Source organism: Vanellus vanellus, assembly GCF_965231255.1.
Source record: "Vanellus vanellus genome assembly, chromosome: 14".
Lineage (NCBI taxonomy): Eukaryota > Metazoa > Chordata > Aves > Charadriiformes > Charadriidae > Vanellus > Vanellus vanellus.
Window position 1 is genome coordinate 6,025,236 of NC_138919.1, and position 11,996 is coordinate 6,037,231.

Sequence of the window (11,996 nt, forward strand, 5' to 3'; positions counted from 1 at the left end):
GGGTAAGCAACGCTGAAACCAAGCACTAAAAGAATGGGGGTAAGAAACGTGGGCTCAGCTGCTGTGGATTCTTCAGTGGCAAGACTAAACTTAGCTGCTGCTCCTCCCTTTTACTGACACACACCCCCCCGATGGATTTTTACCTCGGGTTTAGTGCTGGGTGATTCCTGAATAACGAAGCAACCCCATCACCACGATGGGGGGGCGGGGAGGGGGAGGCGGGACGACAGTTGGTACTCACACTCTGCCCCGGGAAAGCAGCAGGCGGGCAGGGCAGGGCAGGGCCTAGCTTCAGCGGGGGGAGCTCCCCGGCCCAGCGGCGGCCAGGGTGAGCTCGGCCACCCCGGCGGCACGGAGCGGGACCCGCCGGCCGCCCCTGGGCCCGGCTCCGTGGGGGCTACCGGGGAGCGCGGCGCGGCGTCAGCGGCGCGCCGGAAGGGGCCGTCGCCGCCGAAATGGCGGCGGGAGGCGGCCTGTGGCGGCAGGTGGGGACCGTGGCAGAGGCGGGGTCGCTCCGCCGGGCCCGCTGAAGGGACGTGCTGGCCGTGGCGCCTCCGCGCCCGCCCGCTGCGCGCCCCGCGGCCCGCCCTTCCCCGCGGAGCCGCTCCTCCCGCCCCGCCCCGCCCTGCGGCACGGACCTCCGGGCCCGGCGGCGCTGAGGGGCAGCGGCCGGCCGGCTCCCGGGGAGGAGGAGGGCGGCTTCGTTAGGAAAGCTGCAGGTGTTGGGCCGGCTGGGGGCCGCGCCGGTGCCACCCGAGCCGGGAGGCGGTGGCTCCTTGGGGAGAGGCGGCTTCGGCTGCGGGCGCTGCGGCGGGCGGGCCGGAACCCGCGGCGTCGGGCACGGCCCGGGGCGGGCGGGCGGCCCTGCCCCGAGGCGCTGCCCTGGCGCGTCTCCTCCGCCGGCCGTGGAGGAACTGCGGTCTGTTGCTTTGCAGCAAGTTTGGATGTAGCTTATGCACAGATTTCTGCTGGCAAAGGGCAGGTGTGCGGGCGGGATTGGGTTTTACAAAAGTTAATAGAACATAACTAAAGTTACGAGGCTGCCTGTAAGTTGAAGCATTTTAAGCCTATACATTTATGATCTCGTTCAAGCACAAGGAGACAATAGGAAACAGCTTAATCTTTCAAGAGTTCATGGCAACACAGGAAATGGCATCAACGGTTTTTACATACAGGGTGTATTAGAGGTGCTCATAGCTGGTGAGACCTGGGTGTCGTTATTAACTAAATCATTCATATAATGCTTGGTGATTTGTGTGAGTGTGATCTAAGCTTTTCATCTCAGTTTTTAAAGACGCAAATTTTGTTTTCAGATCTATGGCTCATCAATGTTTCACATACCCTTCACAAAATGTAAAGTTTTATGGACTATAGGGAAATAAATATCCTCTTTATTTTTCTGTTCATAAGAGGTAATTAATTTGTTTGTGCCTTAGGACAGAGAGACAACTCAGCGTTGGACATAAGGAAACGAGGATGATTTCAGGTGTTTATTTTTTATATTTTTTTCTGGAGAAGAAGAGCATCGAAGACAGGAGACATTAACTGCCCAATTAGTGAAGGCATATAAAGGAAGCTGAATTTTCTCCAGGAAAGGCAGATACTCCTTTTACAAAATTTGGGGCACTAACCTATGATAATACACTTGGTAATCTTGTCCATTTCTGAGAACATTCAGAGATTCCTATGAATAACAAGATCCCTTAAAATGGTGAAGTTGTGCACACAAGGCCTTATGTTCCTTTGAAGACCTTGACTTAGCATTGTAAGGCTGTGCATTCATGATAACATCTGTTTTTTTCAGGGGGTGTTGTTTCTAACACAAGTTAATTAGTAGCTTTTCCTAAAATATGTGATGTCTGCCAGTGAGCTACTAGGAATTATGTATTTGATGATTCTTTGGAGCACTTTAAAATAGAGCATTGGAGCATTGAAATTTTATTGGATAGTGTAATCTGATTTTTATCTGCTAAAATGTTGCTGGAGCAATGTTCAGACAGTGTCAGGATGTCACTCAAAGCTGTCTGTGTTTGGTTTTAGGTTGAATATCCTGATGTGCAGTGTGCTGTCCTATTGGAGCATGGTGGAGCTTGCACCGTCACATCTTGCCTGAGGTCTTCTCAGAAACTATGTCATGAGGTTATCTTGCTGAGCAAAACTGTTACTTGATGCCTGTTAATAGAAGAGAATCAAACCACTTTGTAACAGCACTTCATAGGGGACTATTTGGGTACTGTAGATGGTCATCTCACCAGCACATCATGGTAGATGTAACAGAGAAGGAGATGGATAACCCCACATTTAGAAGTGACACTGTACTTTCCGATGTTCACTTGTACTGTCCAAGCAAAAGACATCTCATGGTACGATTGAATGCAGTTGGACAACCAGGTAATGTATGTTTGGACTGATGGAGCTGTATTTTAAGTGTATTCATATCTTTGTAATGTCTGAATCCTCCTTTGAATGGTTGATATTAATCATTACACATTTTATTCCAGTTAGAAGCAGAATCACTTCCTACTCAGTCTTCAGGAAGAGGGCTAGCTGGATTCTCCTCATGAAATTAACTACAGAAATGAAAACTATTAATGTAGAATTTGTAGACAGCCTTTCTCAAAAAAAGACATTTAAAATTACTTTCTGAGAAGAAGTAACCAAATTAACTTGCTTGCAGGTTTGATTTTATTTATTTGTTCACTTAGCTACAATCTCAATATAGCACTTTGGGTATCATGTTTAAAAGTTGGGATGTTTCTTGCATACAAACAAAAGGTGATAAGCCAGGGGTTTTAAATAGTCTAACTTAAGTTTAAAATAAAAATTATCAGTAATTAATGTATGAATTCTTTATGTGATGATGTACCATCTATTCCAGAGGAGCCTAACAGCTTCATTTGGGGGTTTGGGTTCTTTCGTTTTAAAAAAATTGGCAACAAGAAAGCTCAGAATGGCAATGGTTTTGACTGAATTATATAATTTGAAGAGTCAAGGCTGTAGTAGAAATGAATTGACAAATGCCTCTGATTGCCAGCTTGTAGGTTTCTATAAAGTTGTCAAGGAAACTGACCTTGAAGCTGCTGGTAAAATGTTCTGTAGAAAAGTACTGCTGCTGCTGTGACAGAAGCATTAATTGTTTCTTCAGACCCAGTTGTGACATAAAAAGAATAACTTTTGCAGCTGTTCTAGCATATGACAATGTAAAAATAATAAAAGTAGGCCTGACAAAGAAGTGGATAATAATTTTGACCTTATCAGGTCAAAAACAGGTAACTAATGCTGTGTTGTGTCTTCATGCTGTTTGACATTTGTTTGCTGTGGTTTTTCTTAATGCAAAGAGCCTTTCAACAGAACGAAATGACAACATATGCTACCTACTCTGAATGTACTTGGTCTGGGAAATTCCTTTATTAAGACAAGAATTGGATTGTAGTATGACAGCTTTTACTCTAACAAATAAGATGACGGTCTGCCACTGTCACTTGGATAGGTTTTGGCAAATTTCACGGGGATTTAGTCTCTGCTGCTTTGGGTCACTTTTACCTTAGACCTTTTGAAATGCCGTAGAACATGCAGAGAATCAGAATGGACTTGGAGAACAAAAGCACTTCATTCATTGATGGCATCCTCTAAATTGTTAAATATTCAGGTGAGTTTAATCTGGTTGTCATGCAAACAGTAGATGACTTAAAAAATTTCTCATGCTAGGATAGGCAATGAAGATTTTGGTAAATCTAGATTAGAATGGTCTCTCCAGGGAAGAACTTCTCTCAGGTTACAGTAGACCACTTTTAATATCTTGCTTTATAAAGAAACTGAAATAGAACTCCATAAATTGTAAAATTGTTGAAAGCAATGGTGGCAAGCACTTTCCCTCTTCCCTTTTGGTGTGAATGAATGTAATTCTAAGACATTCTTAGAATCCTGCTGGTACTGAGCTTTTTTCGCTGGTTGTATTCCAAGCTATCTTTTTCTCAAGTCTCAACACATTGTGTGTGATTTTGGAATAATAGTACCCAGCATGAGATGTCTACAAACACTGATTTTGTACCAGAGTAGGTAAATCAAATTCCATGATTCTGTGTTCCGTGACTGGCCTGTTCAGTCAAGCACAGTGCGTACACACTGCTGTAGAGCCGATATCAACTGTAGGTGGAAGGACAAATGTTCGTTCTTCCTCATGTGTTGTATTCAGACAATACAGATTCCTGTAATTAAAATTGCAAGGTCCACGTTTAGATAACTTAAAATTTTTAATAGATGTTGATGTCAATGGATGATGGTTGCAAAAGGTTTTTGACAAATTTGTTTATTGAGAATAATGGCCTTATTCATTCAATCTCTTCAAAGATTCAGTTTGAAGACTTAAAAAAAAAAAAAAAAAGTGTCAGCATGTCCAGCTTTCCAGCTTCAGCAAGGTGTCTTCTATGAGTTTATTTCTGGTCTCTCATAGTCATACTAAGCTGCTTTCAAGGCTTGAAGTTGCATTCCTACAGACTTTTAAAACAGTAAAAAAAAAAATCTACTTGCTGTTTACTAGAACATTTTTGTTTCTTATAAGATAGGAATTAAATCTTAACTAAAAGAAACAAATTCTAACTTGTATTAATTCTTCTTTCAACTTGGTTTGAGCTTGTCTCAACAGAAGATTTTTTGGAGGATGTAAGAAACTGTCCCTTCTGCCAACTGTTAAAATAAATGTTACTAAATCAGATGAAAGTGTGCATTGTGACTGCATAGATGCTGAGTCAGCCAGTACACAGTGGAAGTGCTTCATTTATTTCTACTGACAGAACTTAATAACAGAAATATTCCCTTGTAGCAAATTGAACTATATTTCAAGTTATCTGTATAATTTTTTATCCTCTAGATTTTTAATATGTGAAATGCACACCAAAATTTTATGTGTGTGAAAGTTGCGCATAGATTCTGTTCTTACCTGGTGTTTAACTTTTTTCACCCCCTCCGTGTTCTTACAGTATTCCAGTCATATTTCAAAATCCTTTGGAACGCAGAAGATTTGCCATCTGAGAAACATGTGAGAGAAGCTGCAACAGAAAGAGAACACCACTACAGAAGTGGAGATGAACTGTGTGACCAGGACAGGAATAATCCAAAAAAAGAAGGAGAATTAAATACTGAAGGAGTAGAAGCTCTGCTAGACGATGACGGAGACTTGGAAGTGGTCAGAAGACCTCGAAGTGACTCTGATTTAGAAGTGGAGGATCTTTTGAGGCATAGAGTGTATCCTGTAATTCTGATGAAAGGGAAAGACGATGCTTTTGAAGATGAAGAGCAAGAATGCGCTGCCAGTGATGTTGTTAAAATAGGTAAATAGTAGACTTGCAGTTGAGTAATGGAATAAATATGTTTGTGTAAAACAAAAGAAAAATAGGTTCTCTTTAGAAATGGAGCAGCAGTTGTTAAATGAAGGGAGATAATAAAAGAAATATAATACTGTGATATTGTAAATATTTTAAAAAACGTAGTGTTTTGGGCAATAGTGTACCATGGGAAACTTGGTGCTCCTTAGTTAGAGTGAAGTTTTCTGCATTATCTAGCATTATTATGTAGAATGAAGAGTGTTTAGTTCTATATTTGAAACGGAAGCATGATTTGTTTTTCAAATTTGCCACTATGGAACTTGATTTGAAGAGCAGTTTGAGGTAATTATTTCTGCTCTACTTTCATTTTCACAGAACACACTATGGCCACCCCCTTAGAAGATGTTGGTAAACAAGTATGTATTCTGCCTTGTAGTATCTTGCTGTTCCTGGATTGTGCTTCAGAATTTACTGTTTTAACTGCTTCTCTTATCCACAGGTCTGGCGTGCAGCCTTTCTTCTTGCTGATTACATTCTGTTTAAACGGGACACGTTCAGGTGTTGCTCGGTGCTAGAGCTTGGAGGTGGCACTGGAATTACAAGTATTATCATGGGAACAGTTGCCAAGAGAGTTTATTGCACAGGTAAGGCAATTATTTTCAGTTAAATATTTTCATGAGACTTCACAAAGCAGTGCTTTCATCCTGGCATTTTCATCCTCATCTGTTCAGTTTTAGTTAATAATTTTTTATGAACGTGTAGAAAGTTGTGTTGTTTATTGAAAAATAACAAGAACTTTCTCAACAGATTGAAAAAGCAGTACTACTTTTAAGTGCGAGGGTTTAAAAGCAAGATACATTGCTGTGAAGTCAGGATAGTGTGCCGAGTTTAAAATAGGTAGTAAAGTGATCTAACTTCTTTCTTCAAGGGTGTCTCAGAGTTTGCTACTGAAAGACAAAAGCAAGAAGGATACTAGGGAAGCAATCATCAGTGGATAGAGTTGCTCTGAATTTTTCTTAATCTCATCAGCTTGAGAGAAACTGGCCCATGCAAAATATTCTTATTTTTAATCATTATCACTTTTTTCCAGATGTTGGTGATGATCTTCTGACCATGTGTGAGCAAAATGTTTCATTAAACAAACACCTGATGGAGCCAGGAAGTAAGTGCTATGCAGTCAGTGTTTGTGCAATTGCCTATATATGAACTACTTTGTGATTAAACAGCACAGTCATTGACTATCTAGCATATTCCAAGTAAAATTAATTTTTTGTCTTGGTTAAAAGTAACTCATTTAAAAAGAAAGATGCAAGATATCCACACGTGGTCCATAATGGGACAGTTTCCTTTTGAGAAGAGCAAAATACTTAATCTGGTCATTGTTTAAGACCAGCTGTAGTTCCTACACAGTCATTGTGTGAGTTCCACTGAGGTACTTGGGAGGATAACAGATATCCAGGTGCCAAGGGTCACATAGTCAGAGTATAAATGACAGAGGTAGAACTCGGGAAAGGAGAAGTATTCTGCAAGTGAGACGTGTAAGGGAGAAGGTGGGTTGTCTTTCTGACCCTTAAGTTCATCCTGTTCTCTTGTGAGTGGGTAACTGGTTTTGTAGAGTAAATGATTTGATGTTCAACTTTACTTGTTTCATATGTCATCATAATTGATCTTCATCACTTGTTTCAGTACAGGTTTTGACTTTCTACTTTTGCTTAGGTACTGTCTAAAAGGCCATTTGTGACTGATGTGATCCTTTATTCACCCACAGGAGGGGAAGTTAAAGTGAAAGAACTGGACTGGCTGAAAGATGAATTCTGCATTGGTAGGTGGTTATAATGGGTCCTTTGAGATAGGGTTTGGTAGTTTGTTTTGGGTTTTTTTCCCCTTCAGAGCCATCAGGAAAAGCTTATTCCATTGTTTATGAAGTAAGTCGTCAAGCACGTGTGCCTCTGGAAAAATAGTTGAAATTACACTATTGTCTTTGGGTGTATCATTGCCATGTGAATGAGTAAGGAGGGGTTTACTGATATGTTAGGAATAGACTGTGGTGGCTGTCCTTTACTTAGGTCAAAATCCAGAGGTGCAAACAAGATGTGTCTGTTATGTGGTGATAATGGAATCCAGGCAGAATGACACGGATTTGAGTTACGAAGACAAAACTATAAAAGGTGGTGGGGAGGGTAGGTGATGATGTGAAGATGTATAAATACTTGTTCCAAATGTAGTGGTGAATGTGTTATATTTTAAAGGGAATGTCTACTGCTGCTTTTAGCAAATTAAAAGCAACTAACAAATAACATTTAAAGTGAATTAATGATAGTAAATCACATCACTAAAACTTTCCTTCTAGTGATTGCAAGGTCAACACAAAATTGTAGCAGTAGGTTATATGAAGTCTACTTTATAGATTTTTTTTTTTAGATCATCAGTTGGATTTGATGGAATGCTTCAAAAAGTAGAACAACTATTTAAGCAAGTGGAAACATCCCTTACACATTCAAGAGCCTCTCTTGGACCTCAAAAAATTCTGGTTAATGAAAATCTTTGATACTGCCAGTTGCAAAGGCTTTATGTTTTTTAGGCTTTCAGAGAGAGTTTCTATATTTCAACGAAGTCTAAATTTTAAAAAGCATGATGAAGTAGGAGGCTTAATCAAAACTTATACAAAGGTGCATTTGGTTTGTTGGGTTTTTTTATTTATTTATTTAAAGGAGTATTAGTTAAATCTGTGATCTTGCTACAGGGTTGTAATTTGTTGTAAGTTCTAAAGTCAAAGAAAACTTACTCTTGCCAGTCAGCCTTGGGAGGGTTGGACATAAAGCAGAGACAGCAAAAGACTGCAGGGAACTCAGAGAATGAATAGATGGAGATTTTGATTTGCCTTCAGTGGGGTGCTCCATTTATGGAGTAGCAGATGACCACAAGAGCAAAGTAGTTTCTTTTTTCCAGCTGTCAATCATTTGAGACATTTAATCATTCACACCAAAGCATTTGTTGTTACAGATCCTGAAGCTCCTTATAGCTGGTCTGAAGAAGAGATTGCTGATTTGCATGACCACTGTACTGTGATAATGGCAGCTGATGGTAGGAAAATATAAACAGTAAGGTTTTAAATCAAATACTTAAGCATTATGAGTAATAATTTAAACATACCTAATTTGCTTTTAAAATCAAATATGTCAGATCCTTACCTAATTTGTTAAAGCTCTGCCTTAAGTGTTCCTGCCTCTATTTTTTTTTTTAAACAATTGTATTCATATTCTGAATTAGCAACAGGAGAAAAACTACTAGCTTTTTCTTTCCTTTGGTGTGGTAATTATTTGTGACTAAATATATTACTCAACATAATCACAAGTGATGAATTTGACTTTCAGAAGAGTTTGGTTATCTGATGCAAGACAAAGGTAAGACAACAAAAACAGTTCCATATGCTGCACTTTGCCCATAGAGTTTGTGCCTTTGGATATCTCTGTCTTGTTTTTCTGCTCTTTTTCTTGCTTAAGTGAAAGACTGAAAAATAACAGACTAGCTTATCTGTATATGAAAACCATTGTTGTTTTGATGTATAGATAAAGGAGGAGTGGTTTTAGTTATGATAGTGAAAGGCGTTGCAAGACTGCTTTCCAAGGAGGTATAATTATAATGGTAGATGAGTTACTGCCTTTTTTGTATTTTTGTAAGAAATGAGGCCCTATACATTGTAATATCCTGTCTTTTTTTAGCTTTGCAGTAAGGTATTTCCAGGCTAAGAGAAATCTTGTTAAAGTTTTGTAAGTTGTCTGACAGAAGTGATTCCCATTGATATGAGAGAAATCTTAAAGCAAGCCTGACATCAAAGCAGCAGCAGATACTATTACAGGGTCAGTTGTTATTAAAAATATACTTTGGAATTTAATTTAAAAAGTTACTTGTTGGATTAGAATAATCAAACTAAGGCCTGTTGGTTTTTTGTACCTGAGCCTTAAGTAAATAATACAGTTGAACATACATATTTTGTGCTCCTAATCTTTTCTTTGTAGTGTTCTACGACGATGACCTGACGGATGCCTTGTTCAGAACGCTGTATAGAATCACATACAACTTGAGAAATTCTTGCACAGTTTACCTAGCATTAGAAAAGAGGTAAGTATTACCACAAACTTAAAATAAAAAAGCACTAAAAACTGTATGTGCTTTCATTATTTGGAAGAAACACCTGATTTGATTAAAGGTCGGCTTCTGATTTTCATTGTATCCGTTGATCATAGGCTGCGGTATATGTTTAGGACAAGCATTTGTGTTTATATGTGCTTAATTGCTATCAGTTCAGAATTTGACTTCCTCAAGAGTTCAGCTTCTGTTGTCCTACCTTTGTCTCACGTCAGGTAACCTCTGTGCAAATAAGGATAAATAGGTGGCTAGACTGATGTATTCTATAATGCCTGACAACATTTGCTATATTTTTTTGAGGTCATAGAGTGGAATGAAGGGGCTTAGAATGAGGTTATATGTTTCCTAGCTTGAGTATCTCTAACAATTTCTTGTGTTTTCTTTCAAGGAATTGTTGAATGTTTTTGAGTAGTCATGTGTTGCAGTCCATTCATAAACTAATATATAAATAGGCTTTGCTTAAATCTTTCGAGATATCTAAGCAATAGCTGTTCATATGATTTGTTGCCAAGTGTTTGTCCAGGAAGCCAAGCCAATGATTCTCTTGTGGCAAAGTGCCTTAAAATCAATGGAAAGATTCACCCAAGAGTCACTGGTGTGTTGATGCTAATATAACCTTGTCTGCTTTTCAGGAATAGTGGAGGGGTTACTTTTTTTTTTGGCTATCGAAGTTAGTTAATTACACTGAGAAGTCCCATGTTTTCCATTAGCTGAGGAAAGTTACATAGCTATTTAAGGTGCCAGATAGGAGAGACATTTTAAATTAAATATTCTCTTGCCAGGCTGAACTTCACTTTAAGACATATGGATGTTACGTGTGAAGCCTACAGTCATTTTAGAAATACTCTAAATGATTTGGAGAGTCTCCAGGATAGAAAAATGAAATATACTGTGGAGCCCATTAAGCTTGATTTCTGCCAGTTTCTTGTTTATGAACGAATTGAGCAGTTGGTAAGTGGCATTTGTTAAAATAAATGTAGTATGTTGGGCTAATAATATCAAATTAGTTTTCAGCTGTTTACTTAACATGAAGTAAGAACTGGAGAATAAACATTACCTTTCCATTTATTTCCATGTAGCTTTTTGTTGTTTTTTTTTTTTTAAATGATTCTTGTTTGTGCTTACATAATCTATATTAGATTGACATAACATACCCTTTTCTGTCACCAGCAGTAGTGGCTTAGATTGCACTAATTTCCTCAAAGGTTATATCCATTACTTTGTAAAATACAATTTTTGTGCTTTTCATGTATTTGCTTGTAAAAGAGCTTTCATGTTTTAGTTTTAGTAATTCCTTTCCCAGTTCAGGGTTCAGGAAATAATGTTCTAATATCTGTGAAGAAGTTGATTAGCTGTAAACTTCTGTTATTCAGAAACACGTTAGATATAATTTTTGGTAATTATCTAATTACCTCCCAAGTACATATGTTTCTCTCTATGTTATTTTTCTAATTGTCTGCGCTTACGAATATTATGCAGGGTAGCTAATAGCTTGCTAGGTTCTAGAACAATACAATCTAACATCTTTTCAGAGAACTTGCAAATCTTGTACTGGATTGCAAATCTTTTACCAAGAAAAAAATGTTCTGTAGTCCATATACTATTGCTGTGTCTTCTGCAGTATGTATGTGTAGTAAGGCCACAGGTGCCACAGTTACTTCATGAGATTGATTTATTTTACTTAATGCTGATACCTTCATGCATAAAACGTGCATGCAAAACTTAAAAACAAGTTTTACAAGTATGTAAGTGTAGCTTGGATTATACCTAAATGTGTAAACTCATTCCCTAGCCTTTTTGTTGAAGGCTACTGGTCTTTGAAATATATGCATTTTTAAAATGCCTAATTTTTTTATCTTGAAGTATACTGCTACAATTCAGGATGTCATGGTGAAGAGTATGTGATAGTCTGCTTACTAATCTTTTGTGTAGCAGGCAAAGTGTATACTAACTTATTCTACAGAAATAAAGTGGTCTGGTTTTCATCTTCATTGTCCAATGGATAGAGAAGCACCTGTGTGTTTGTATAAGACATGCATATGTGAGAGCTTGATTACATAGATGGATTTAGTAGATGGAGGTATACAGTGTGTCTTAAAATTTGTCTTCCAGTGGGCATGTTGAACTTTTTCATAATTGCAACCTACTGATCTGAGAAAATACCTGTATGTGTCTTTTCCACTCCTACAGGAATTGTGGAAGATCATTGCTGAACATCTCACATGACAGGGACATGAGAAAATAGAAGATCTTTATCTAAGGATAAAGGCTTTTTTGATGTTTTATTAAAAATGGATTTTCATGCCAAGAGAAGTATTTTCCTGGTGGAACTGTGTTCTTGGAAAACATTGCTATGCAGATTTGCTTTACTTCAGTAAGTTTTTGTTTTGGCACTTAGGACATGGTTTCTTTGAAGTTTCTTTTACAAAACTGTTGAATGTTGATCTTCAGAATATGTGCGGGATGCCAAACAGTGGCAGTGACACAGTGACTTGCTCTTCAGAATGACTTAGGTTTTAGAGT

General features: G+C 38.7%; 1 protein-coding gene across 1 annotated transcript; it reads left to right on the forward strand.

The window, feature by feature from the left end:
• The first annotated feature begins 461 nt into the window (after positions 1-461).
• METTL22 (methyltransferase 22, Kin17 lysine) lies at positions 462-11,712 on the forward strand. The gene is made up of 12 exons (XM_082490802.1): positions 462-485; positions 1,437-1,486; positions 2,041-2,391; positions 4,980-5,330; positions 5,700-5,740; positions 5,824-5,968; positions 6,415-6,486; positions 7,093-7,146; positions 8,328-8,408; positions 9,344-9,446; positions 10,256-10,424; positions 11,664-11,712. Exons 3-12 carry the CDS (start codon positions 2,169-2,171, stop codon positions 11,697-11,699), a joined length of 1,275 nt encoding a protein of 424 aa, XP_082346928.1. The 5' UTR covers positions 462-485; positions 1,437-1,486; positions 2,041-2,168; the 3' UTR covers positions 11,700-11,712.
• Positions 11,713-11,996: the final 284 nt, after the last annotated feature.

Coding starts and splice junctions, on each gene's coding strand:
- METTL22 (XM_082490802.1), top strand. CDS start 2,169: ATGCCTGTTAATAGAAGAGAATCAAACCACTTTGTAACAGCACTTCAT. Junction 5,331..5,699: donor CAGTGATGTTGTTAAAATAG/GTAAATAGTAGA, acceptor TCATTTTCACAG/AACACACTATGGCCACCCCC. Junction 5,969..6,414: donor CAAGAGAGTTTATTGCACAG/GTAAGGCAATTA, acceptor ACTTTTTTCCAG/ATGTTGGTGATGATCTTCTG.